Source organism: Equus caballus, chromosome 5, assembly GCF_041296265.1.
Source record: "Equus caballus isolate H_3958 breed thoroughbred chromosome 5, TB-T2T, whole genome shotgun sequence".
Classification (NCBI taxonomy): domain Eukaryota; kingdom Metazoa; phylum Chordata; class Mammalia; order Perissodactyla; family Equidae; genus Equus; species Equus caballus.
The window spans coordinates 2,814,141-2,841,680 of record NC_091688.1 but is presented as its reverse complement, the minus strand read 5'-3'; the positions used below and the strand labels follow the sequence as shown (position 1 = coordinate 2,841,680).

At 53.0% G+C, this 27,540-nt stretch overlaps 1 protein-coding gene across 2 annotated transcripts in view; it reads right to left on the bottom strand.

The window, feature by feature from the left end:
* The window catches only part of RASSF5 (Ras association domain family member 5), a 67,384-nt gene that overhangs the window by 9,095 nt on the left and 30,749 nt on the right, over positions 1-27,540 (bottom strand). Inside the window, exon 1 of one of the 2 annotated variants that reach the window (XM_001491727.5) lies at positions 19,983-20,982. The exons of the other annotated variant lie outside the window; for it this stretch is intronic. Within the exon in view, the coding sequence (XP_001491777.1) occupies positions 19,983-20,102 (120 nt within the window). The 5' untranslated portion in view covers positions 20,103-20,982. Of the gene's footprint in view, positions 1-19,982; positions 20,983-27,540 lie in introns of those variants that run through there. 2 annotated transcript variants of the gene reach the window in all.

Below are 27,540 nucleotides of genomic sequence, written 5' to 3'. Positions count from 1 at the left end.
ACGTCGAATCTCGCACCCCTTGATGGCAGCACCCGGGCTGGAACGGCTGCTGCCCACACCAGATCTGGCAGACATGATCTGACCTTGGACTGAATGAATCACCTCCCAAAGGAGGCCAGCCAGCCAGTCAGCCGACCGGAGCCCGCGAGCCCGCTAATCTGTTCCCATCCGAGGGACAGTGCAGCACCTAAACCAGTGGTTCTGAAACTTGGCTGCACATGCAATCATCTGCGGGATCTTTAGAAACAAAGTGCTGAACCCCAATCCGGAGATTCTGATTTAATTGTCTGGGGTGCATCCTGGGCATAGGGATTCAAAAAATCTCCCAGACAGCTCCGATGGGCAGCAGTGATTGAGAACAGGTGCGGGTCCCTCCGACCTCAAGGGCCCCGTCCAGTTGCAGTTAACCCTTCAGCACGCACAGATCTCCACTGCCCCAAAGGGTTACCTAAAAGGCATTGTCTGCTGGCTGACAAGATCAACACTACAGTAATCTCCAGAGGACAAGGCAAGGACCCCAACGTCTCTTCACCTGCCAGATGCTCAAGTCCTCAAAGTGAAAGATTTGTCTCGTCCACAGGGACAAAGCTAGAAACCAGGCAGGTTTTGTCTCCCGGGGTGGCCCAGGATGGAGACAGAATGGGGAACTCACTCTGTTATGATTTAATACATACAGGCACTGGCCAGTGAGTGTCTCTCCTGGGGTTTACACATCTCAGTGCATCTGGCGTGGAAGTCATCTGCTCTGACTAGGCCCCTGGCGTTGGTGGCAGATGGTTTAGCTGTTCGCAGTGCACCCAGCTCACCCAGGGTGCTGGTGAAAAACAGGTTTGTGTTCATACGTCCTAAGGCCGGGAGAGGGCCGTGTCCTCCCCGAGCTCTCGAGGTTCCTGGGGTACAGCCACGTGAAGAGGCTGGCTGCCAGGGCACAGAGCAGAAGTGCCCCCTGAGAGAGCGACCCTCCAACTTCTCTGTTAAAATATCCTTAACAACAAAATAAAGAAGACCATCCCCTTGAGGTCTGGGGCCTCTCTCTGAGCAGATTCACCCTGAGTTGAATTTTATTTTATGTTATTTTAACATAAATTGTGCTAAATTGTGGCTAATTGTGAATCCTAATGAATGACATACATACAGTCTGAATTTTGGTCTCCGGGGAGTGGCCCAACACTCCAGGAAGAAGAGGCTCTGAGTGAATGCTGTGTCTTCTGGAGTCCCCACGAAAGCTCCAGAACTGAAGTGGCCCCCAGGGTGAGGAGCGGGCTGACGGGAAGCAGTTCCTTCCGATACATCAGATACATTCATGACCTACATCACACAAACCTCATTTTTGCCAAAAATTTCACTCTCCCTCTTTTTAAGCTTGTCAGCTTCTTCTTCCTCCCACTGCTCTCATCGTATCACTCCTGCCCGCCCACCAGAAGTCACCTCCTCTGTCGAGGCCTCCTGACCCCCGAGCGCTGAGTGATCGTGGTCATGATCCTCATCGTTATTTACTGGCTCACGATGTGCCAGGCAGTCTCGAACCCTCTTAGCATGGATTAGCTCATTTCATCCTCACCACAGGTTTATGAGGAATGTACTATTATTATTTTTATTTTTTTTTGAGGAAGATCAGCCCTGAGCTAACATCTGCCAATCCTCCTCTTTTTGCTGGGGAAGACTGGTCCTGAGCTAACATCTGTGCCCATCTTCCTCTACTTTATATGTGGGACACCTGCCACAGCATGGCTTGATGAGCAATGCCATGTCCGCACCCGGGATCTGAACCGGCGGACCCCAGGCCACCAAAGCGGAACGTGCACACTTAACTGCTGTGCCACCGGGCCAGCCCCAGGAATGTAGTATTATTATGCCCATTTCACAGATGAGGAAACTGAGCCGGCAAGGTTAAAGCCAGCCCGCATCTAAAGCTAGCGCTACACTATCTGGCACTTAAATATGCATCTACTTATATTGACGTCCAAGTAGACCACCCGTCTTGAGCTTTACTCCCAACTAGGGACTTACACCACACTTCTGTTTCTTCTCTATGCCCGGTGGCACCAAGGATGAAGCAGATGGTAAATACTCGCTCAAGAACCTTCAATGGGTCCCCACTGCCTACAGGGGAAAAGAAAAAAAGACCTCACTTTCTCCTAGAAATCACCATGCATTTGGATTTCCATTTGGACTGAGTTCTGTGAGAGGAGCCCCTCTGCCTGCCTCGCCCACGACAGGCAGAGCCCAGTTCCAGCCTGGCACATGGCAGAGGCCCAGGCAATCCCTGCGGGATGAACATGAGCAGTGGGTGAATTCTGACCCCATTACTAACTAAGTCATCTCGAGAAAGTCAGAAACCTCTTTAAGCCTCAGTTTCTTCATTGATAAATTTGGCATAAAAATCCTTTATTGCCTCATAGGATTGATGCGAAGGTAAAACCAAATGAGATAATAGGTACAAAAGTGTTTTGGAAATTATCAAACCCACCCAAAGGCTTGTAATGTTACTATCACTCCAGGCACACAAAGGCCTACCCCTGTGAGCCAATCTCACTTCTCACTTTCCTTGAGCACTTATTCTGGTTTGGCCCACATGCCTTAGAGTTTGTTCATTCCTTTCTCTACAAAGGAGAGGCTGGCAAACTTTTTCTATAACAGGCCAGGCAGTAAATATATTAGGCTTTGTAGGCCATACAGTGTCTGTTGGAACTATCCAACGCTACCGTTGTAGCACAAAGCAGCTGTGAGATGAGTGTGTTTCAATAAAACTTTATTTATGGAGTCTGGCCCCTGGGCAGTGGTTTGCTCACCTCTGCACCATTGTTTGTGTGGTCTCTCCCGCCTGGAAGACACAGTCCCCATCTCCCCTAGTTCCAGCTTCTCTGTGTCGTTTCCCAATGAAACTTCAATGGCCCACAGCAATCTCCTCATTCTCTGCTGTCCAAATATATGTAGATCCTTGACATTCTAATTCCCAAATGGGGACAGGTATATACAGGTTTGTACTGGTCCCTGCCTTCTCCTGCATCATACTTTTGTCAAGAGTCACGTGCTCCTGTGCATTTCCTCGCACCGTCAATTGCTGGGCCTTTTGTAACTTCACTCTCATTTAATGGACACATTACACAGAGGCTTTGTCGCTTCCTTGCCGTTCTCCCCTCTCCGATGAGGAGGGAACAAGCCGGCTGAGGAAGGGATGCAGGTAGGCAGCAAGGCTCACTCACTGGCTCAGGAACTCACTTCCAGAACCAGCCCCACGGCTCCAAAGCCTCGGAGTCCTGTTGTAGCAAAGCTGCAAATTACCACGTGCCATGGACCTCTGCAGCTGCTTGCTAATGTGAAATTGCTACTGCAGGGACCTATGGAGGTGCTTTCATAGCCTGGGTGGCTACATTTAGCATCTAATTATATGCTGCCTTTTATTGTTTAATGATTGTTTTACATGTGTTAGTCCCATCTCCCCAGTTAGATGCTCCCTGGAGGGAGGTAGACGTGCTGTCTGATGATTCTGCTCCTTTTGCACCTGCGGCGGGGACCAGCTGAGCCCTGGGCTGACCTCCAAGGAGGTGTCAGATAAACACCTGTTGATTGGGTGGCAAGGAGAGGGCACAGTAGCCTGGTGCTTCCCAGCTGAGAGCCAGGCCGATGACACCAGGCAGGTCCAGGAGCATCTCACACTCGCCCACACCCCCAGGGGCCGATGCTAAGAAGGTGCGGGCTGCATGGGCCTGCGGGCTGTGGCTGGAAGCCAGCCCTGTAGCTCAGGGCTTTGCAGTTTCCTGGTGAGAATGAATGCAAGACCATCTAATGACCTTTGACCTCCGGCAAGTCACTTCCCCTCTCGGCCCTCAGTTTCCTCATCTATGAAATTGTGAAGTGAGACCAGAGAAGCTCTAAGGCCCCTCCGCAGCTCTCAGATTTTACATACAAGATAGGGTGGTTCCTTTCATCAGCGCTTCCTCTTCCAGTTCAGAGAAGTGGGTGTGGGGCTGGGGCCTCTCCGAGGACAGCAGGGGTGTCTGAACTGTGGCAGCAATAACTGGTCTGACCAACACTAGGAATGTCTCTCTCCTTTGCAACTTTCCTTCCCTCATTACCGGCCTCTGGCTTATCTACTCATCTGCAAGACCCCAGGTTAGCGAGGCCCCGCCGGTCTCCACCTTCTTAACTCACACAACGCAAGAAAACAAAACAAAAACTGCCCCGGAAGCCCTTCACCAAGAGCCTTTCCACATTTCCTCTTTCTGAGCTCTTAGCAAATCTGTCAGCAGCAACTCTCTGGCCCCTTGGGTGGACACCACCTCCAGGCCTATGTCAGAGAGGACAGCCTCAGGCGTCCCCTGCAGGAGAATGACCCTCTGAAGACACCTTCCACTTGGGCCTGCTGCCCAACGGCTGGGCTGACTCCAAACCCCGGCGTTTCTGGCAAGCCCGTCCTAAATAGGAGCCTCTGAAGGAAAAGAGCAGCTATCCATCCACCTGGGCAGATTTGGACGCCCTGCTCAATGCCCAGACCATGCTCAAGGCTCATGGGTCCCTCTGCGATGGCCTCATCCAGATGGGAAAGAGGAAGCCCAATGGGGCCTCACCACAGGGCCGCCTCCCAGGCCCTGAAGGGCCTGTGTGTTGGAACACACCCACCGCAGTGACGGAGTTGACTGCCACAGGCCTCTCTATGGAGCTGTCCAATGTCCCAGAAATAAAGGGATCGGAAACTCCAACGCTGTTCTCCAACAGCTTATACCTGGCAGAGGAAGGAAGGAAGGGGCTTCATGGAGCCATCTGCACAAGCAGAACCACGTGGAACTTGAGCTGCTCTGGGAGGACCTGGAGGAGGAGTGGGGGAGGGAGGGGATTTGCGGAACTCAAAGAGACATAAGTCTCCAAAGACAGAGACGTAGAGCGGACGGTCAATACAGGCAGTCTGTCAACAGTAACTGATTGAACTGCCCACGGCTGAGGGCTCTGAAAAGCACCCTGGGACATGAAACCAGCGAGGGGTGGTCCCTGTCCTCGGGAGCCCACGGGTTATGTGAGCAGGGAAGACAGATACACACACTGTGAAACAGCAGGACAACAACAGTGGGACCCGGGCGGCCTGAGAAGCTTTCTAGCCCAGACCAGCTCCGGTGTACGAGTGTGATGCCAGCAGACTCCCTGGGCTGCCAGCATGTCCTGGAGCCTGGACACAGTGTCCATCAGTTTTTCAGGGGGCATCCAGTCTACAAGTCAGGACCTGGGAGCAGGAGCCCCATGCAGGAGGCGAGGGTCGCCCTGCAGCCTGGGAGCTAAGTGACTTAGGTTCAAGCCCTGCTTCATTACAATAACAAAGGTCTCCAACAGCCAGGCACTGCTCTCAGGGCTCCACAGTCACAATCTCACTTAATCCCTGAAAGAACTGAGTGCGGGATGTGTTATTACCCAGATGCCCTGCTCTTTGCCCCGAGACCACGCTGCCCACACATCCAGCCACAGGTTGGCCTCTGCCGGCCATCCCTTGTTCGTCTGTGAAAGTGGGCAAGTCAGTCTCACTGAGTCTCAGATTTCTTTGTCTGTGAAACGCAGATAACAAGGCCTTCTTTATCCATTTGTTGTGCAGATGAAATGAGATGGCACACCTGGAAGTGCTGGGCACGATGTAAGCGCACAGTAAACACTCAACAAAAGCTAGCTAGCGTGCCATCACGGTAACCACCACCGCCCTCAGTAGTCATTCATCTGGCAGGACGAAGGAAAGTTTGGCTGGTGGGACTGACCCAGTAGGGGAGTCCTCTTGCCTTAACCTTGACCCCTAACAGGGCTTCCAGCCAGGCCCAAATCATGACTCTTGTACATCCTAAGCACTTTCGTCTTTCCTGCATAAAAAACCATTGGAAGTTATATTTTATGATAGCATTTGTGTAAAGACAAATATATTAATATCATAAATTAAAATACTTTCTTCAAGCTGTAAGTTCATTTTTTCTGATTTTGAAAGAAATTAAAACACTTTTGTGGGCCCCTAAAATATTGCGGGCCCTTGACACTATATGCCAACTGCATCTCATGGATAACTGGTGAGGCTTTCAGCTCTTAAGACCCAGGTAGTGTGACCAACTGTCCCCGTCTGCCTGGGACTGAGAGTTTCCTCGGCATGCAGGACTTTCAGTGCTAAAATCAGGACGGTCCTGGGCAAACCAGCACGTGTGGTCACCCCAGGCCCCTCCCAGGCCTAGATGGATTCCCTCCCTCTCTATTCCTCTCTGCTCTCCGCTCTTCTGTTCTCTGTGGAGATGCACCCCGGTACTCTACCCTGGAGGGTTTCCTGACCCGGGCTGCAGCCTGGACACAGCCGCTCTGGCTGCTTCTGGAGGTCAGCTCACGTCCCTGCAGCGGGCTCACGGAACGGGGGCTCCCCAAGGGCAGGGACTGCCCTGTTCACTGACCCAGCTCCCTGGACAGTGCTGGCACACAGGAGGCCCCCTGCACACCTGCTTAATGAACCGAATAAAATACAGAGAAGTAGTAAGGTGAGGACACACAAAGCCCCAAAACAAAGACAGGGAGAGTAAAAGGGTCCAGAGTCTAAAAGGGTCCTACCTGCTTCTGAGACGACAACTGGAAATCAGAGGCAACTCCTACTTCTATTGGCGGCTGTACTATTTCTGAGGGTGGATGATGCAACCCCTTCCATTTCTGTTCTGCCTCCCCTGGGCCTTCATGAAGCCCCCTCTTCAGCTCAGAGGTCTAAAGTGTGAATCCAGGCAGAACACTGCGACACCGTTCTACTGCGAAGGCCCCAGCCGTTTTCCCCGGGGCATTGTCTCACGCCCTGAACAGTTTCTAGGGTGTCAGAAGGTCTTCTTCAGGTGACTTTCCATCCCTGGATTTCCGTCTAGGTCCCTGTGCCCTCGCCCAGCCTCTCCTAGGTCAGTCTCCTTCCAGTCCCCCCGACCCCTGAGTCTGACTGTTCAGCCTGAAAAGTCCTCCTGCTGATCTGGGAGAATTCGCCCCCTGCCCCCAGAACTGACATGTCTTTAGGGATATACTCCTCAATCCCCCACTTCTATCTAGAATTAGTGGACTTTCCAATAACGTCAGCTTATGCCTCAATGGTTCCAGCACTGGTTTCATCCTCGGTATAGCAGCATTAGTTGTGCACCAGCCTGACTCCGACATTAGACCATGAGCACCCAAAGCCGAGGACTGTGCTTTTCCATCTCTGTGCTCAGAACCAGAGCACCATGGAGTGGATTAGGGATGAGGGTGGATAGTGGGAGTGAGTGGGTCCCAACATCCCATCCAGACTCCAGTCTAAGGCTGCACTTGGCTCTTTCAGAACCAATTTAAAGAGAATCCCATTGCAAATCTGATAAGGGATCGATATCCAGAGTATATAAAAAATCCCTACAACTCAACAACAAAAAAACAAAAAACCTGATTAAAAAACAAAGGACTTGAATAGACGTTTCTCCAAAGAAGACATACAAATGGCCAATAAGCATGTGAAAAGATGTTCAGCATCACCAATCGTTAGGGAAAGGTGAATCAAAACCACAATGAGGTACCACCTCACACCTATTAGGATGGCTATTACCAAAATGCAGAAAATAACAAGTGTTGGTGAGGGTGTGGAGAAACTGGAACCCCTGTGCATTGCTGGCGGAAATGTAAAATGGTGCAGCTGTTACAGAAAACAGTATGGCGATTCCCCAAAAAATTAAACATAGAATTACCATATGATCCAGCAATTCCACTTCTGGGTATATACGCAAAATAAGTGAAAGCAAGGATTCAAACAGATACCATACGCTCATGTTCACGGCAGCATTATGCACATAGCCAAACGCTGGGAGCAACTCATTGATGGGTGCTGAATGGATAACAAAATAGGTCTATCCATCCAACGGAATACTGTCTATGCATAAAAAGGAAGCAAATTCTGCAACACGCTACAACATGGATGAACCTTTAAGACATTACGCTAAGTGAAATAAACCAGTCACAAAATGACAAACACTTCATGATTTCATTTATAGGAGGTCCCTAGAGTAGTCTAATTCACAGACAGAAAGTAGAATGGTGGCTGTAAGGGCAGAGGGGGTGCGGGGTGAAGGGGGTTGGGGAGTTATTGTTTAATGGGTACAGAGCTTCAGTTTGGGAAGATGAAAAGTTCTGGGGATGGATGGGGGTGATGGTTGCATAACTGTGTGAATGCACTTAATGGCACAGAATTGTACACTTAAAAATGGCTAAAGTGGTAAATTTTATGTTATATAAAAATACTATTACAGTGAAATAAGCCAGACAGAGAAAGACGAACTCTGTATGACTCCACTCATAGGTGGTAGTTAACATATAGACAAAGAGAACTGATCGGTGATTACCAGGGGAAAAGGGGAGTGGGGGGAGGGCACTAGGGGTGAAGTGGTGTACCTACAACATGACTAATAATGGTGTACAACCGTAATTTCACAAGGTTGTTAACTATCATAATCTTAATAAAAAAATACTATTACAATACAAGAAAAGGAAGATTCCAAGGGCAGGGGAACCTGGAAGCCATGGGACGAGCGGGTTTCATCTGGTTCCCATAAAGCTGGGAGCTTCCCTTACTTTCCACATTCCAAGCAAGCGGGGAGTCAATCCCACTTCTAAGCAAGCGGGTCCCCCTCTCCCAAGACCTCCAGGAGCGGGCTCTCTTCCTAGGCGCAGGCTGCTGTCCTGCTAGGTGCCCTAAGAAACGGCTGCACACTAGGCACGATCTAGACGGCCCGGCCCAGCTCAGAGGAGCTGCTGCAGCTGGGTGAGGGTCTTACAACTTCCCAGATGATTCCCCGGAGGGGAGCTCAGGGACAAAGCCTGGGCTCAGAGATCTGGAAGGGGCTTCGAGAAGTACTGCTCCAATCACCCACATTTGGAAGAAACCTGAGTCATTAGGAGACTCAAGAAGGGGGACTTCCCAACCTGCTTCAGAAGTTCTGCCTCCACCTGGCATGGCTGGCCGTGATCAAGGAGCTATGTCTGGCTTTCCAACCTCCTGCACCCTAGAGAAATGGATATGACAGCAAAACGAAGATTTGGGGAACCACGTCTCTTCTTCCTTCTGCAGGCACACTCTTGATGTCGTTGAGCTGGGAGCCGGGGATTGCTCGCCTTCAGAGCTGTCCATCCCCACCTCCGAATCACCTCCTCGCTCTTACACGGTGGCCCTCCCCGCGTGCGAACGCTCTGAATGAGGGTTCCTGAGCTTCACGTAGAATCCCATGCGCTCTGAGAGGCACGGTGGCAAGCCCAGCAGAACCACGAGGCCTTGAGAGAGGGCTGGCTTTAGGAGTCCAGCTCGTGTGTTCTAATTATAGTTCCTTTCCCAGGCTGCTCAGCCGCGGGTGCCAGGCTGCAGAAGCACCGCCTCCCACCACGTGCTGGCTCCAGCTCTGGCTGCAGCTCCCTGCAGGACAGGGCAGTCCGTGCCATAAATGATTCTGATAATTCAGAGGTGGTGAGTGGCACATGGGAGCCAGTATCCAGCTCCGAGCATACCCCCACTGCCCACACGTGCCAGGAGGGGAGGGGTGGCTTGGGACTTGAGCCAGCACCTACACACCAGCCTACGTTGCCACTGGAGGAAGTGCTGTCCTTCTCGGCTCCCCTCTGCCTGGGAGCCCCAACTGTGCCTTCAGCTTTGAGGGCGAGGGTGGTGCTAGGTGTTAGAGCCTCTTCACCAGCCCACACGTGTCCCCTCATCACTGTGCCACCTGCCCCGCTCTCCCCACCCCATGAGGTGCTTGGGGGTTCATCTGTGATGCTGAAACAGGTCTGAGCTGGTTATTAAGTGGCTCTGCGTCCTCCACGTGTGCTGTCCTCTCACTGCGTCAGAACGGCTCAGGGGCAGAGACATTTGGTTTCCTCTCTCTCCTAAATGGCCTGGCAAAGCGCACTCCCGTCAGTGACTGCAAGACGAATGCTGCTGACACGGGGCTGCATTTGTGGGCACCTTCTGGCCTCAGTGCTGGGGCTTCAACTAATTGGATAATTCTGGAAAGAGCTATAGGAGAGGCAGTATAGCTTAGGGGCTGGGAGCTCTCGCATTGGACTACTTGGGCCCAAATCCTCGATTTGCCCCTTACCCCACTACTGTGTGACCATGGGCACGTTCTGTGACCCCCTTCTGTGCCTCAGTTTCCTTGCTGTCCAGTGGAAACCATATATAGCTGTTGTGAGGATTAAATGAGTTTAGACATGTAAAGCACTCAGAACAGTGCCCGACACACATCAAGCCTCAATAATTAGCTATTATGATTCTACGTTCTAACCGTTTCCCAGCAGCCCTCTAGCTCCTGTCCTTTCTCTGTTCTGCGAACACAGCCTTGTACCTCCCACATCACAGTTCAACACCATCTGCATTTCTTGAAGCAACCTTTCCATCCCAAGCGCGGAGTTCTCCAAGGGTTCTCACAACCGAATGCTGGGCCCGCCTTAGCACTTATTCTCCACTGGAGGGTCAACTCTTCCCATTTTAGGAGAAAGTGAGGCCTGGAGTGGTGAGCATGCTTCCTGAGGCCACCCAGAGTGACAGCTCAGGGCTTGGGCTCCCAGTGTCGGGCTCACTTCAGGGCCTGGGGCCCTGCCCACTCCAGCTGGGCCAACTGAGGATGCTCGGACTACTGGGATCGCCGAGCCAGGACCTTCACTTGCACAGAATTAAACTGGGAAAGTAAGACAAATGAGAAGTGTACTGGTTCCCTCCCCATCAACCCGCCACTCCCCACGGCAGACGGTGGCAGAACAGAGCCGTCACAACAGGCTCTCCCGCCTCCTCACATGGGCCCCTCTGCCCCAGCCCCTGGGAGGCCCCACTTGAGGAAGGACTATGCCATCTCCTGCCAGCAGGTGCCAGGGCCCGGTTGCTTAGTGACCTGGCCCTGCCTCCCTTCCCCCTCCAGGGCCAACAGCTGAGCAATCACAGATGGGGTGGAGGGGCCGCTCCACGTCTGGAAAGTTGTCCTCGCATTTACTCCTGCCTCCGTGAGATTTCTCTTCTGAGTTACCGGAAACATCCACTGATTCTGCACCCAGAATCTCAGTAAGCTTCCCTTTAAAACAGTCCTGAGATTGGCTTTCACACACCTTGCCCTAAAACGCCTACACGCGTCCTCTCTCTGGGGAGCCCCTGCTGCTACTGAGGGCTCTCTTACGGAGAAAGAAGCTCCAAGCCCACCCCTCCTTTACCAGATGTGCACCAAGCACCCGCCATGTGCTGGGGACACCACAGTGCTGAACACGATGTGGCCCCTCGCCCAGCAAATTACAACCCATCAAAATGAGGGACAGGAGAGAAAGACATGCCGGTGTTTGGGGGAGCAGTGAGGGAGCAGCCGGTTACAACTGGAAATGCTCTCTCAACACCTTCGATCTACCAGCTCCCACATACTCCTCACTAACCCACACTCTCCCGGTCACGTGTGAGTGTGGAGCGTATACACGCCCACTGCCTCCCTGTGCTCCGGAAAACAGAGGGACTGTGTCCGACCTCAGCTCTGCACCAGGAGAAGGCTGGCCTCATGCTCCCCAGTGCAACGTAGTGCCCTGCAGACCCTGCTTCCACATGTCAGCCACATCCAAGACCACCCCTCACGTGGGGGAGAGCAGGAGATGTGGAGGCTGAGCAGGGGCTCCTGAATTGGAGGTTGACGAAACGGTGGTGATGGAGCATGGTGACCCAGATTTCCCAAGACCAAAACAGGAAAAAATGGCCTGGATTTGGCATCAGGAAATTAGCTTCCTGGAGCAGGTCACCAGAGTTTGAAATGGCTGATCTGAGCTTATTTGGAGACTTCCAAAACCTGCCTCTCACCCAGGATGCCATGGTCGTAGTGGGAAGAGCATGTCTTGGGGTTGGACACACGTGGGGTGGGGCCTCGCCCTTGGCTGACCCCTTTCACGTATCATCTCATTGGAGGTGCCAACCTTTTGAGTGATAGCACCAGGAATTCTGCCAGTGTGGTCTGCCAGGCCCTACGTCAGCGCTCTGCTGCAGCCCTTCCTACTTTTTTTGGCCTAGGATTGTAGCCCCACGCGTAGCAGGGATCCAACCAGCTGGAATCACGTTGTCTAGCTCCCTGGACAAGGAAGGACTGATAAATGGTTGGGGGAGGACGGTGGTAAGGAGCACGGCTTCCCTCCCCCTGCCTGTGCCGCTTCACATGCAGGCCTGCTAGGAAACAGGGGAATGGCTGTCAGGACCCCTGTCAGTGTCCACCAGCTCCAGGAGTCTCCGCTTTGCAGAAGTTAAGTTAGTCTCCTCCACCCCTCCCATGGCTGCTGCAGCTCTGGCACTGTCAGCCTGCCCCCCGCCCCTGCGTAGGCTATTCATGGCCTAACTCTTTGATTCTGGGAGCCAGCATCCTCCCTGTCTTGGGGCTGCTGCCATGTCCTGATGAAAGCCATGTGGCCACAAGGCAGATGCACAGTGTCTTCCACCTGGCTGTCCCTCTGCCCAGCGGCCCCCATCCAAATACTTCACAGATGGGGAAGGGGGGCAATTAGGGTCCGCTGCACAGTGTGGCCGGGGCCCATAAGGTCTTTACGTGTGGAGACCATATTTTATCCATCTCCTATCCCTCACTCCTGGTGCTCAGGGCTATAAGACAGTTAAAAACACAATGTTTTGATTGAGGCCAGCTATAGCACAGTTTTGGATGTTAGATAAAGAGCAGGAACCAGGGGCCGGCCCAGTGGCTCAGCAGTTCAATTTGCGTGCTCCACTTCAGTGGCCTGGGGTTTGCTGGTTCGGCTCCCAAGCGTGGACCTATGTCCTGCTCATCAAGCCATGCTGTGGCAGGTGTCCCACATATAAAATAGAGGAAGACGGACATGGATGTTAGCTCAGGGCCAATCTTCCTCAGCAAAAAAATAGGATGATTGGCAGCAGATGTTAGCTCAGGGCTAATCTTTCTTAAAAAAAAAAAAAAAAGGTAAAGAGCAGGAACCAAACGTGGGCTTTGCTCCGGAAGCAAAGAGGAAGCTCTGAAGGCTTTGGGATACCAGAATGACATGCCCCTGGCAGTCGCATTCAAGGTACACAGAGGGGAAGAACAAGGACAGAAACTAGGTGGTGACCTCCTGCAGCATCTAGGTGAGCAGTGACGGGCCCCAACATAGGGCAGGGTGGGGACAGACAGAAGAGACCTGACATCTGCAACACCGTGGAGGCAGAACCAGAGGGACAGACAGGTGGGAGGGAGGAGGGGAAGTCCCCTGGGGTTCCCGAGATGGTAACCAGGAGGGTGGGGCAGAGACAGGGAGAGAAATCAGTTATGGGCAGAGCTGAGCTGGTTCTGGACAGGTTAAATCTTAAGCATCTGATGGGCACGTGAGACCTGCAGTAGGCTACAGAAAATTCTGTTCCAGAGCCAGGCAGAGAGGTGGGCTGGGGGATGTGGGCTGGGGAGTGCTGAGCTAACCTGAGGTGGGTGGGAGAGCGGAGAGGAGGGGCCCAGACAGGACCTCCAACAGAAGCCACTGGCTCCGTGAATCAAACCTGAGCTGTCTGCCCCTGCTCCCTTCTTCCTCCTGGCCCCAAAATTCAATGCTCCCAATTCTTGGCAAATCGATCTGGTCCTCTTGTCCCCAGGGAGTAGGCCAGGCCAGGCCTGGATCCCCATGCTCTTTTAAGGGTGTTGAGCTATCAGAAGAGGAAACCAAGGCCCTGGATGAGGACAGGTCTGGGGCCTCCACACAAGAGGATCCCAATGCCAGAAATGCACAGGTGTGGTTTACCTGGCGAGTCAAGAGCAGAGAGAGAAGGAACCCAGGTTCCCGGGCACCCAGGCTGGGCCCAGTGGGGCCTCCCCTTCAAGCTCATGGGCTGGAAGCTGGATTCCAAGTCCAATGTGACCGTGAGAACTAAGAGCTGGGACTCAGGGTTGATACCAGCATAAAATCTTTCTTCCTTTCTCCCTAAACTGCTTGGGTGGATGGATGTTGTAGGTGCCTACGCTGTAACTAGCATTGCTTTATAGGGAAAAGACAGCTGGGTCAGGATAAACAGTCTAAACTTGTGAAGAAAGAGGAGTGGGCAGGAGGGGAGGAATCTGGAATACAGAGGAAAGGACGTCCTGGGTAAGTCGAGGGTGTCATGTCAGCCATTCATGACTGATCCCTCCCTAGGGAAGTCCTTATGATTTAGAGAACTCGGTAGTCAGTACCTAAAATCCCTGCCAGTCCCATGAGAAACTAGTAAGAAGAACCCATCCTGTGCAAAGTGCTGAGGGACTCTCAGTTAGGGGAGAAAATGGGGACAAGCACACATCACACGTGTTCATGCTCAAAGGACCAGGCGAAGAGCCTGAGTCTGGAGGGTTGAAGTGACTTGGCCACAGGCCCTCAGTCAGCAGCTGCAGCTGGGACGGAAAGCCAAGCCTTGGCTGCCAGTTCTGCACTGCTTTCATTATATCACACGCCAGTCACGATCTCAAAGGGCCGTCATCCGAACAGCCTTGTTGAGCATGCTGTGGGGCGAGTAATGCGGACGGCTCTGAGCAAGGACCCAGGGGTCTTGAGTCCTTGGTTCTGATTCTACTTAGCTGCGTGGCCAGGGACAAATCCTTTTACCTCCTGGGTTTCAATTTCCAGCCTGGGAACCTATCTGGGATCTGCGATAAATGCTCGTCTTGCATTCCAATTGAAGTCATCAGTCAGTTACCAAATGCTTCCTCGACAGGTCGTTCCTAGACTTCAGTCCACATGAGAATCACCCAGGGAGAGTCTTAAAAGTGCCGATTTGAGGGTCCAACCTCCAAAGATTCAGGAGCCAGTAAGTCTGGGGTGGGGCCCCTGAATTTCCATTTTCAAAAAGTGACTGGAAGAGTGATCCCACGCAGGTGGCCGGGGCCACCCTTTGAGCAGCACTGATGGCTTCAGATGCTACCAAGGAACCAGAGAAGAGCCGAGAAAGGACAAGAATCTGTCCTCCAGAAGTTCCCCGTGTGGCTGAGGAGAGAGGACCCTAACGCAGGAATGGCATATCCTCAGTAGCAAATGAAGGAGAGGTACGAGGTCAAAGAGACAGAGGTTACGACCCTTCACCAAGAAAGTATGAGCAGAGCTTCCAAAGGCGGCACAGTAGAGAAGGCGGTGGGGGGGATGTGCGGCAGGACAGCTCAAGGTTCACCACAACCGGCCCCCTTCACCTGGGCTCACAGCTGTCCTTCATTTCCCAACCTCCCTGTGGTTAGGCGTGGCCATGTGACTGGGTTCTGGCCAATGGCACATGGGTGTAGAAAACACACCATTTCCGGGCCTGAGCCACAAAAATCTCCCATGTGTCATCCTGAGCCCCCACCTGACAACGTAACTTTACTTAAAGGGGGAAATAAACTTCAATTATGTTCAACAGCTGAAAAACGGGGCTGTTTGTTACAACACTTAGTCCACCCTGATGGTCCAGGATGCAAGAGAGGAGGCATGGCCGTTGGTCAGCGCCTGCTCTGGAAACTGGGACTCAGCTGCGTGGCACCTGAGGAGGGTGTGAGTTCTGATCTCACAGGGTTTGCTGTCTTCACAGAGAAAAGCAGCCCTGGGAAGGGCTGGAGCGGCCACGGGCGGGAATGGAGCAGAGACCGCCCACGGGGGAGGCTGTCGCAGGCCGTGCCGCACCAGCCGTCTGCTGAGGTTAGTCTTGGGCTGTGTAAGCTTCTGAGACAGCACATAAAAAGGAGAGTTAAATGGTCCAACAGTTCTGAAGATTCTTATTTTATTTTTATCGCTCAAATTTAGAACGAACTTATTTTGAGTATTCTTTTCTCTCATGCCAGGAAGGTCTGGGAAAGGTGCCCTGCCTGAGGCCTGGGCGTGCCTGCTGCTGGCAGAGAAATGGGGTCTTCCCTGACTGGTCCCAGGGCCATCAGGCTTGGCTGTCGACCCCGTCCAGGGAGGGCCGACTGGCCAGGGCAGAGGAGATAGGACAAGTGCGGGAACAGAATCAGCAGTGGCTTCATACCCCCGCCTCAGAGACCCCCTTGCTCTTTGGATCTTCCCTGAACTTTTCAAGAACCAGGGCTGTCAACATAGACCAGAGAAGAGGGTGGGTGTGGAGTGGGGACGAGAGGGTGTTCCACACGAGCTTGGCTATGATATTTAACCATAGATAGAGTCAACCGTCTGTTCTCCAAATCCACAAAGAAAACACACAGGAGGAAGAATCTCCAGCAAGTAGTATTTTAGGACAGACACCAAGAAGAATGATGAAATGATTAAAGTTTTAAGCTTCTGGAACTGATGACAGGGACCCCTGCTACTTCAGTGCAGGGTCAATGTCCCCTTGGCTGGTGCGCCTTATGGAATGGAGCTTGTGGTTGTTTAGGCCTTTTCATTTTGGCTCTGAGAAGACAAGGACTGCAGTTTGTCTGAGGGTCGCCCACCGAGTGAAGAGATTCAAGAAGAGCACTTGACAAGAAGTCCAAGAGGGACTTTAGTTCTGGCTCCACCTGACCAGATATGTGGCCTCATGAAGTCCTACCACCCCTGTGGGCCTCAGTTTCTCCATCTGTAAAGTGAGGCACTAGACCAGTTCCCCTTAGCTCTGACATTCTGCACAGGCTCCATGTGTCCTCAGAGCGTTCACCCCAGTGCTCTGGGTGACTCCAGAGTCCTGGGGGCCTAGAGACTGTTGAACACGCAGAGAGCTCAGAGGTCAAAACCCTACACTGCTGCCCCCTGTAGGCATTTGGGAAACGAACAGGAGAGGAAGTTGGCTCCACTTCCAGGGTCAGATCCAGACAGGAATAAAAGACAGATGGCAGGGATGGCCAGAGGGCCCAGATTCATAGTCACCAGCCCTACAGATCACCAAAGCCTGCTTTTGCAGGACTAAAGCAGAAGAGTCTCTGGGTCAGGAGGCAAGAGATGTAGGTTCTAACCCTGGGTCCCTCATAAACTTGCTGTGTGACCTTGGACGAAACCCCGCCCCACAGGACTCCAGTATCTTGGACGGGGTGCTGGATGCGCACACGACTGAGAGCGCTCGGTCCGCACTGTCGAGCACACAGGTGGATTCTCCCCAAGCCACCGGGAGCCACATCTCGACATGCAAAACTGAGGGAAACACCATCTAACATGCCAGGCCAGGGGGCAAGGACCAGGAGAGCCCCGCCTCAGCCTCCTGAAACTGCCTGGGGTGACTCAAGACGAGGCCTCCCCGCCCTTCAGACGGGGCAGGGAAGCTGCCATCTTCTGAAAGGAGGGAACGAGGCACAGCCCCAGGGCCTGGGCCTGCTGCCCTGGTGCTGTCTCGGACCCTCAGGCGCCTCCACCGTGAATGGGGAGGCCTCTCCCACCTCCCATCTCCCACCAAAGTGGGTGGGCAGAGGTCTCCGGAACTGCGTGGAGCTGGCCTACTGCTTGGGGGCCGTGGGGACTCCCAGGTGGGGGCGACGGATCAGCGGCTGGGCTTCCCCGCAGCTCTGTTCCAGCCCGGCACACGCCAAGCTCCTGACAAGGCTATTTATAGCAGCCTTCTCGGTCTTTCCCAAAGGGGCCCTCAGTCTCTCAGCGACAGGGAAACACATAAACGCCTTTCCTTGGAGACAGGACAGAGAAATTCTCTCAGCAGCTCAGATGTGCTCTCTCTTTGGGTAGGAAAAAAGCATCACTAGGGGTCAGTCAGCATGGGGTTAGGATACGGCTGACGTCTAGGAAACCCCTTCCAGAAGTGGCTCCAAGGGAGAAGAGAGAGCTGGAAACGTTAATTAAAGGCCGAAAAACACTTAGAAGGATGAAAGACTGAAACATCTGGATGAAGCTTCCCAGCTCCTATGGAGCCCTGCCTTCCCAACCTGCTCCTCCTTCAGCCACGGGCCCCCCAGTGCTTGACCACCTGGCCCCTCCCTCCCCGGAGGGTCCTGCGCTGAAGGCAAGTCTGGTGCTGAGGAAACAGTCCCTGAGGGCAGCTCTGAGTGTCAGTCAAGACTCTCACTGGTGCCAGGCAGAGGCCAGGGACGGAGGGGCCATGCCCACCACCTTTCCTTTCCTGAAGCATCCATCCTTGTCGCCTGGCCTGGGGTTCAACAAAATGAGTTCCTTAGGGGGATTCCTGCCCTCTGAAGGTTACAGGCTTGGGCAAAATGAGGTAGGGAGATATGCAGAGGCCTCATGATATGCAACGGATTCGAGAACCAGACAACGTAAAGAAAGATTCTGTGGGCACCAAACTGAAGGTGCACTTTCAGGAGTGGCGCTAGGAGGGAGAGTCTGGGGGAAAATGAAGAGAGAAGGCTGTTGGGCCAAGGAACAAGTCATCCCTCACCCCCAACCCCACTGTGGCATATCTTGTAAAAGATATTTCTGTTTCTCCCAAGAAATACGAGAATCAGCTACCTTTTTCATTTGCCAAGTGAAAGAAACGCCAGCTTTGCAGTGCCCTTTCCTCCACCCAATCGTGCAAAAGGCCCACCTTCTGGACCTGGCTGGCAGTAAGCACAGCAGCTAAACTTTGTTTTAAAAACAGGAACCGTTTCCTTCCCAGGCAGTAGCAAGACCCTCTAGAGCAATGGTTCTCCGCCTCGGTTGCATCTCAGAACTACCTGGGGAGTTCTTCAAGATCCTCACACTCAGGTGCACCCCAGGCCAAGTACATCAGACTCCTCGGCTGCGGGACCAAGAGTCTGCATTTTGCAAAGCTCCCCAAGTAATTCCAGAGTGCAGCTAAGGTTGACAACCATTGGTCTGAAGACCCCAGACGGCTGGAGTACCTGTGTGTGCATGCGTGTGGGCCGGGGGGGTGTCCACACAATGAGGCAAGAACGCCAAGAGAGAGCAGGGCACCCTCCCTCCGCAGTCATGCTGTTCTGCATGTAGCAGCCCCACCTCCCTGCTCTCAGCCCCAGAACAGGCTCGGCTCGCCACCCTCAGGAGGGGGTGCCCAAGAAAACGGGTTGGTTCCAGGGGCCTACTTAAATTGATTACTTCAAACACTAAAATCAAAAGTTCTCCTTTGGTTCTTGGGCGTCCTCTCACGATTGAAAGGTCCACTGCATTTGTCTGACGTCAGAACCCTGCAAAGGCAGGGCCTACAGGCGAGATGAATTATTAACAAAGGAGGCCCTGGAATCAGGCCTGGGGAAGTTTTTGGGTTAATTCTACACAGTGTAGGACTGCTAAATTAATGATGAGCCTGCACACAGTGAAATTTAACAGCTCACTTCTGGCTACAGACAGCTCCGTTTAGGTAACAGAGCCCTCTCATCTAAATAACAAAACAAATAAATAAAGACAAGCTCTGCCACCACTCCCACCAAGTATGTGACAGATGCGTGGCTCCCACAACTGCAAGGTGAGGCGGGGGGGACTCTAGTGCACCGGGTGTCTAGAGGCTGACACCTTTAGGAAGCACATACAACCCCACCAGGGAACACCTGCAAACCCCTCTAGGTTACCCCAACCCGCCCAGGAAGCTAAAGTGGTGGTAGGCCAACCACCCAGGAGAGAAGCGTTAGTTTGCTTCTAAAAACACCCTAGACTTCTGCAAAGTTGCTGGGTTGTGTTTTAAGATGGTTTCTGGCCACTCGCGACACGGAAGTCTCAACATATGAAGGTTTGTTTACCCTACTGAGGGACTGGGTGCCATCCACTTTCCATCTGGAGCTTCAAAGCTCGGATTCAGGGGAAAAAAATGAAGCAGAGCAGTTGCCCTATCACCCTCCCAGGCACAGGTAAGCACGCTGCCAACCATGAGCCAAGCACGGTCCCCAAGTCCTAGAGAGCCATTTTGAAAAACTCCAGGGACAGGAAATGCTGAGAAGAGCGTTAAAAAGAGAATAGTGTTTGCTGGTGGTCCCTGAAGGGCTGCAGATCCAACCCTTGGTCTGTCAGCCAGCAAGTTCAAGGAGGTCCCCAGGGCAACTGCCCACCCACTCCGGGAGCACATGGCTTTGCCTGCTTGCCAGGATCAAGGTTTCCCTTCTAGACCACAGGAGTTATTTCCCCCAGCGAAAGGGCCTCATATTCGGTGTTACGTTTACCTTCGAAGGACGTTTGCTCTGCACACTCCTGAAAAAGGTGGTCTTAGCGGTGAAGAAGCAATCTTCCAGCTCCTCCTCCAGGCTGCAGTACCCACTGCTCATGCTGCTGTCCACCGTCATCTAGCCCGGGGCCCCCGCCGAGGCAGCGAGCGCATCTGATGGGGCCGCTCAGGATGCGGCGGACGGACTTGGGGACCCCTCCCCGGGCTCCGCGGGGCGCGAGCTCCCAGCCCCGCCGAGAGCTAGTCGGTTACTGGCCAGACAGAGCCGGCGCCGGCTGCCTCGGCTTCTTCCCCTGGGGCCCGAGTGGCTCGGGCGGCGGGGTAACCTGTTCCCTTCCCGGCGCGCCGCCAGCGGCCGCAAGCACCGGGCCGGACCTGGGCGCCCGCGCGCACGCCTCACTCCCCGACTCCCTCGGCATCTGCGGTCTCATCTCCTCCCTCCGCCCCGCGCGCACAGCGCCATCTCGACACCTCCCCCGCCTGCCCGCGCCTTTCCTGCCCCGCGCGCTGTGCGCAGAGCAGTTCGGAAGCCACTTCCTCTCGCAAGGTTCCTCAAAGCCGCGCTGGCGGTCGCCGGGCCCCTCCCCTGCCTCCCGCCCCAGGCTTGCGCCTCCCCACTCGTCCGGGTGTCACTGGACCAGGGGGCAGGTGGACCTAGGGCACCACAGGTCAATTAGGGATGCAGGGAAGGATGCAGGATGGACCCCAGGGAGAAAATTTCCACTGTCCTTTTTTTGATCCTTGTGGAAACAGCTCCTTCTCACCACCCACGATGGCTCAGGTTCTCGGATAGAATGCGCTATAAGGTCCACACCATCCCTCCTTCCCTCCCCCATGCGCCTCCTCGCCCCACCCTCTCATCCCCCTGCTCTGGGCGAAGCAGCCCGGTCAATCAGAGTGGTTAGAGAAGTAACGGGAGAAGAAGAAAATCGATATCTGGCCTGCCTGGAGAAGCAGCATTTTAACTTGGAAATGCCAGAAGAAACTGCAGGGGCCCCACAAGCATATGCAAATCATATGCAAAGTTATGGCAACCTGGAGAGCAAGCCCGCCTTCCACCCAACCAAGCAACTTGGCCCTCAGAAAGCCCCAGGACACTGAAGGAGTCTGCAGACAGGGCCCAGGTTATTTGTGCATTTTCCTGACGGTCTGGCCAAGAGGGGTCTTTGCCAGATCCTGTCACTGCCATCAAGGACAGCTCATTTACATTTCCCCATCAGACTGGATGAAGGAGCATCTTTCTGGACTAGGGCTGAATCCTTCTGAGCACTTAGGCAGCACTTGCACAGCTTCTCGGACCGGCTCTGAACAACGGTAGTCACAGCCACCATTGCCTGGACAATGAGGCCCGCCTGGTGAGTCACAGCGGTCTGTCACACAACTTTCCAGTGGCCTTGAGAGAGAGATCGTTATTCCCGTTTCATGGATGAGGGTCAGAGTCACTCAGTCGGATATGTGTGCTGGGACTCAAACCCAAGTCTGTGCAACCCTAGGGAACTATGTTCTTAGCCGCTGTGACATACGGCCTCTCAGCAGAGATGGGACCTGTTCTGCTGTGCATACTGTCATCTTTCAATATAGCGGCGCCTGGAGTCCCAGGGGAAAAGAAGCCTTCAGAGCCCTGCACTGCCAGGAGCACCGTGGTCTCAGAGCCTGGCGGCCTGTGGCCTCAGAACCCCCCACTGCAAGGGGCACCGTGCTCTCGGAGCCTGGCGGCCTGTGGACTTGGGAGCACCCCGAGGGGGCTGAGAGAGCTTATCAGATCTCACCCCGAGCTTGTGTGGCTTTTCCTGCAGTTGTGAAACCAATCCCATCCTGAAGAAGCCCACGCAGGGTAGGGCTAGACTCAAGCCCAAGATGCCAGGCTGCCAGCTCCATTTTCAGCTCTGGTTATTTTCATGAGGAACCCTCTCCTCCCCGACCTTAACCAGATCTGTCAGTGCTCAGGAGGGTTTCACACGGCAGCCCTGTTTGGCTCCAACCTCCTGCACAGTCTTTTTCCCAGAAGCCTGTGAGTGCCTGGCAGGCACAAACATGAGACAGCTGAGGGCCAGCACCTGCCGGCAGGCCGCCCTCGGCTCAGGAGAAGAGGCAATCCCAGTAGCTGCCTCCCTTGCCGGAGAGATAAGTGGAGGCAAACAGCTGGGGGTGAGGGCTGGGGTGAACCAGGAGGTGTTTGCTGGGAAGAGCTCACATTAATGGGGTTGAAGGTAGGTTCTGGCTTTGTCCGGAACAATCTTTTCTTCAAATGAGTATTTCAGAGGCTGTTTTGGGGGGTTTTCTCCAGAGACATTGGTTCAGGCAAAGGAAGCTGGTGTTGGCCTCAGTAGTACCTGCAAGGCCAAAGCCAGAGTAATGAATGCTGCAGAGAGGGGCTCTGCACGGTCCTTGGCCGCCAATAACAGCACTCCTGCTTTGTCCAGCCAGCAAAAAACACACTTCTTTATAAAAGAAACCTCCTTGCTCAGTGGTTTAGGATTAACCTAATCCTAAGAATCTAACACTTAAGAAAAAAATAGGCCCCAGATTCTTTGTGGCCACTCTGTGTCCTTGGAGTCACACAGGGACCTCTGCAAAGCAAGTGCAACGCTACACGTTCAAAATGTGCAATCTTAAAATACAGCTCATAACAACCTTTTTAAACACCAAGCCAAAGTACCCCAGGAGTCAGCATGAGTCTCTCCTTGGGAGCAGCACACTGCATGCCAGACCTGGTTAGGAAAAGTTCTAAGCAGCCACCCCATGCCATCCAAATATTATGAAAAAGTAATGTCTGAAGAGGGCTTTTCAAAGCTCTTTAAAACCCATTACTTCAGTTAGGCTCCTCTATGACCTTGAGAGCAGGTATTATCTCCATTTGACAGATGAGAAAACTGAGGCAAGTAACATGTTCCATTGCAGCTCATTCTTTTCAAAGCCTCTTAACTCCTAGGTAGTGTCTCTTTCCCCATCCCATTCCAGCTGTCAATGAATCTAGGACTGGAAGGACGCCACGTGAAAGAAGTCAGCAAACAGAGACCGTGGTGACGAGGACCCTCGGACCAGAAGTCTGCAGAGATCATACACAACACAATAAGCTGGCCAGCCTCCAAGAGGAAAAATCCAGAGTGAAGCTCCAGGGACCCAAAGAGAGGAAGACTGGATTCCTTTCAGTGTCTAATGACCCTGTCTGTGCCTCTTCCTATGAATAATTAACAGCAGTGATAACCTGGTTGGGGAGAGGACATGGCCTCCCTGAGCAATAGGCTTTTAAGCCTCTGGAGGTGAACACACAAAGGATGGGAACTGGCTGTTCTCATCCCCGGGCCCAGGAAGAGGAGTCTGGACCTAAAGCTGCAGCATCCGGAGCCTTAAGCCCCGGGCATCGTGCTGCAGTTCCGAAAGCCCCACTGAAACGTGAGCGGGCGACTTTCCTGTCTCCAAGCGTCAGAAGATGAAAGACATTATTTTAAGCTTTCTTTCTTTCTCATATATGATCCTGACATGTGGCCAGATCCCCTCATTAGATCCACCCCATGGTTCTTCATGTTCCAGAAAAGCTGTGACGCAAGACTGGAAGTCAGGAGCTCACTTCTAGTCCCAGCGCCAGCTCCAGCTTGATAGGGTGTCCTGAGCCACTCTGGACCTCAGGTTTCCTCATCTGTCCAATTGAGGGTGTCAGGGGTGGCGATTAGATTTGGGGCCTTATGACCTACCGACATATTCAGAGGCTGAAAACGGAGGTGAGGTGCCACCCTACCCCTGAAACATATTTTGAAATCCTGTTAGCCAGTATGTGCAGGCACTGTACCAATAACTTTATGTGCATCCTTTCATTTAGTCCCTACAATAACCTGATGAGGGAGCTACACTTATTCCCTCTTCTTTATAGACAGGAAAAGGAGGTTGAGGCAGGTGAAATAACTTGCACAGAGTCAGACACGCTAGTTAACAGTGGAGCCGAATCAACCCAGCTGGTCTGACTCCAGAACCCAAGTCCTGGACCACCTGGTAGTAGGACAGTGTTTACCCTGTGACTGCTCTCATAATTGCCCCACCGCCTGAAATTGTGGGCCATCACAAATAAGTCAGGAACCAGCGCTTTCTCAGGCTACCTGTGGCCAGCTTCCCTTTAGCTCACTGATGTTTTCCAGGGGTCAGGGTTGACTGTCTTCTCCCCGCCACCCTCCTTCCCCCTCATATGCCTGCTCCCCACGGGGTGCTTAGTCGCATCTATGCCAAAGGCAGCAACCACAAGCATTAGACTCGGTGTTCGAGGTCAGGCCTGATTAAGACACAGTCTCGGCCTTCTCATAACATACAGTCTAGTCGAACGATGTGAAGTGAGAAGTTCTATCAGAGTTACCGGGCTCTTACACGTTTCATTATCTCACCTAATCCTCACAACCCTGCAAGAAGGTATTGTACAGATGAGTAAACTGAGGCTCAGAGTGGGTAATTTGCCCAAGGCCACAGAGCCAATAAGTGGTAGAATCAGAGCCCCTGCATCGGACAATTTTCCATTACAGTTGTTGTCCTTCGTCCAGTGACTCTCAGTGCCCACGATATTCCAAACTCCCGAGCGGGTCCTTTAAGGCCCTTCACAAATGTGCCCAGTGGACACTTCATCCCTGTCTCCAGCTCCAGTCAAGCACCCTCCTGACAGCCGTGCGGAATTTGATCCCCACTCCCAGCCGCAGCCCTGCCCTCTCGTGGTTCTGCTCCTGCTGTTTTCTCTGCCCATCAAATCCTCCTCCTGTGTCCTCCCCACGTCCTGATGCATATTCTGTAATAACGACCACACCTCCCGCACCTTCCTCGTGCCTCTCAGAAGCAACCCTTCCCAGATGTTCTCTCTGGGTTGAACCTTAAGAACACCACTCTCCGTCCCAAGAGTAGCGTTTGACGGCATTCAGTCGGCTGTGCACAGCAGGAAACTCAACTGCTCCCCAGAGGACTTCCTGTTGTAAGAGGTAAGTGCTCGCTGCGCATCATTCAGGCTAGACACACAGGAGATTCACTTTCTCGGGGGTTCCGGCCCACACCACACTTCTCTCGCTCGGCTGCCAGGCTAACAGTTTTGACAGGGCCCTGACACTTACAAACACTGAAGGCAGCTGAATTAGCGCATACCAAGAAGCAGTGGCCCTGATGGGCTCACGCTCCCCTCTGCCTGATCAGAAAGGAGCTCCCGTGGGTTGGCCTGAGCTGGTCAGATAGGTCTTGGGGCAGCTCCTGTGGGAGACAGGCGTGTAGTGGAGTTTTATCACTGACAGCTTTTGCCAGCACTTCTGGCTTCTAGAGCATGGAAGGAAAACGGGGAGGGTGGAGTCCCAGATGCAGGGAGAGTGGAGCAGAGCGGCTACGGATTGGCTCCTTCCTTTGGCGCATGTGGGTGGGCTGGCAACAAATGAGATAAAATGGAACCATAAAATATATTCAATTAATCCAAAAGAAGGTTAGGGGAAAAAAATGGGAACAAAGAACAGATAGGATAAATAGAAAACAAATAGGAAGATGATAGACTTAAAATCTAATTACATCAGTAATCACATTAAATGCAAATGATCTAAATAACCCAATTTACCCTTTAGGGCAGAGATTATCCAATTAGATTAAAAAAAACAAAGATGCAACTATTTGCTGTCTACAGGAAATGACCTTTAAATATAAAGATACAAATACCCTAAAAGTAAAAGGATGGGTAAAGAAATATCATGCTGATGATAATCTAAAGAAAGCTGGAGTGGCTATTGTTAACACCAGAGAAAGCAGATTTCAGAGCAAGGGATGTTACCAGGCATAAGAAGGTTATTTCATAATGATGAAGGGGTCAATTAATCAAGAGAACACAATAATCCTAAATGTTTATGCACTGAATAATGGAGTTTCAAAATGCAGGAAGATAGAACTGTGGGAGAAACAGGCAAATCCACCACTATAGTAGGAGATTCCAACATCCCTCTCTCAACATCTGATAAAACAAGTAGAATGCATGGTATGCCTCAACAACCGTTAGTTACTGTCGATATCAACTACAACCTAATTTGATAAACATTCCTCGGGCACTTCAGCGGGGACCCAGGAACCCGGGACCCTAAGAGCGTGCAGTCTCCATCCCGGTGTCATCGTTGGGGAGCCGGGAGGCTGCGCAGACCTGCCTCCAGGCTCTCCCTTCTTGCTCCCGGGCTCCCCCGCGTGGTAGTCCTGGTTCAGCACGTGGCCGTGGGGCGGAGGGCTGGGGCAGCACTGGCCACCGGTGCTTCCTCCTCTCAAAGGTCTGAAAAGGCAGAGCCCGGGGTAGGGAGATGGTGGCGTGACTGCAGGAGGGAGCACAGGGCCCCAAGCCAGGAAACTCAGGTCTCCATGCCAGCTGAGTCACGGCCCAGTGGCTGCAGGGGCTGAGGGCGGTGGTGCCAGCGGGGCCCCGCTAAGGACTGACAGGGGGCGGCTGGGGGTGAGGCAGAGAGCAGCCGCTCCTGTGGGGCTGGACCACCAGCAGGCCGAGCCACCCTGGAGATTTGGAGCCACCGTTCCCCTTGGTGAATGGGGACAGGGGCTTGGTCTTTCCATCTACAGAGTGGAGCCATGACCTGGGCCTCAGAGAAGGGGACAATCACAAGTCTTGTAGCAGAAAGAGCCCGCCCAAACCACAGTCATCGGGTCCTGGCCTCATCTCCAGCACAGTCGCCCACCCTTCTGGTATTTTGGAGAGTTGGCAGAGCCAGACCATGAAGGGTTTCATGTGCTAATCCAGATTCAGATTGATTTTGAGGGCCACGGGGAGCCACGGAGGGTTTTCATCACCGGGTGACATGATAAAAAGATCCAGTAAGGCCGTCGGAGGCACCTGCGAGGACCTGGAATGCTCCCCGGCGATCCTTACCCCTGCATCTGTGCATCTGCACATACATCTTCCCACCCGGGCCTCACAACCACCCTCAGTGCTGTCCCGTTTCTCAGAGGAGAAAACGGAGTTCCAGCGAAAGTAGGAGGATTGTCCTGGGTCGTCTTCCAAGCATATTGTCTACACAATCTGGATTAGAACCTAGCTCTTCTGTCACCCGGCCAGGGTTCTTTCTTTTCTTTAAGAAAACAGTTATGGCCTTTTAAAAATATTATGCTGGAAACATATGAAAGCATCAGTTATTCAAACAGTACCCCAGCCAACAGCAAGAGGTGAAAGCTGTGTCACTCTGTCCCTTCCACTCCCACCGCTTGCCAAGGCGGAAGCTCTTGGACAGTTTGCTGGGCATTGTCCCGGCCCTCGCTCTGCATTTATACAAACACACACATATATATGTGTACAAAATACAAATGGGCTTGTCCTGGATGTGCTGTGGGTGACTGGTTTTCACTTCACAACATCCCCATCAGACAGACGGGGCATCTCTCCCTTGGAGGAGCACCTTGCTATTAGTGTGGATGGCTGGCACGTCCTTTCCGCCTCCCTGGGACCTCTCTATACTGCTCACAGTGCCCCTGAGGCTCCTGCTGGACCCAATGCCCTGGGAGTCCAGGCACCGGACGACCAAAGAGAGTGCCTCTGCAGGCGCAGTCCCCACTGATGGCACCTG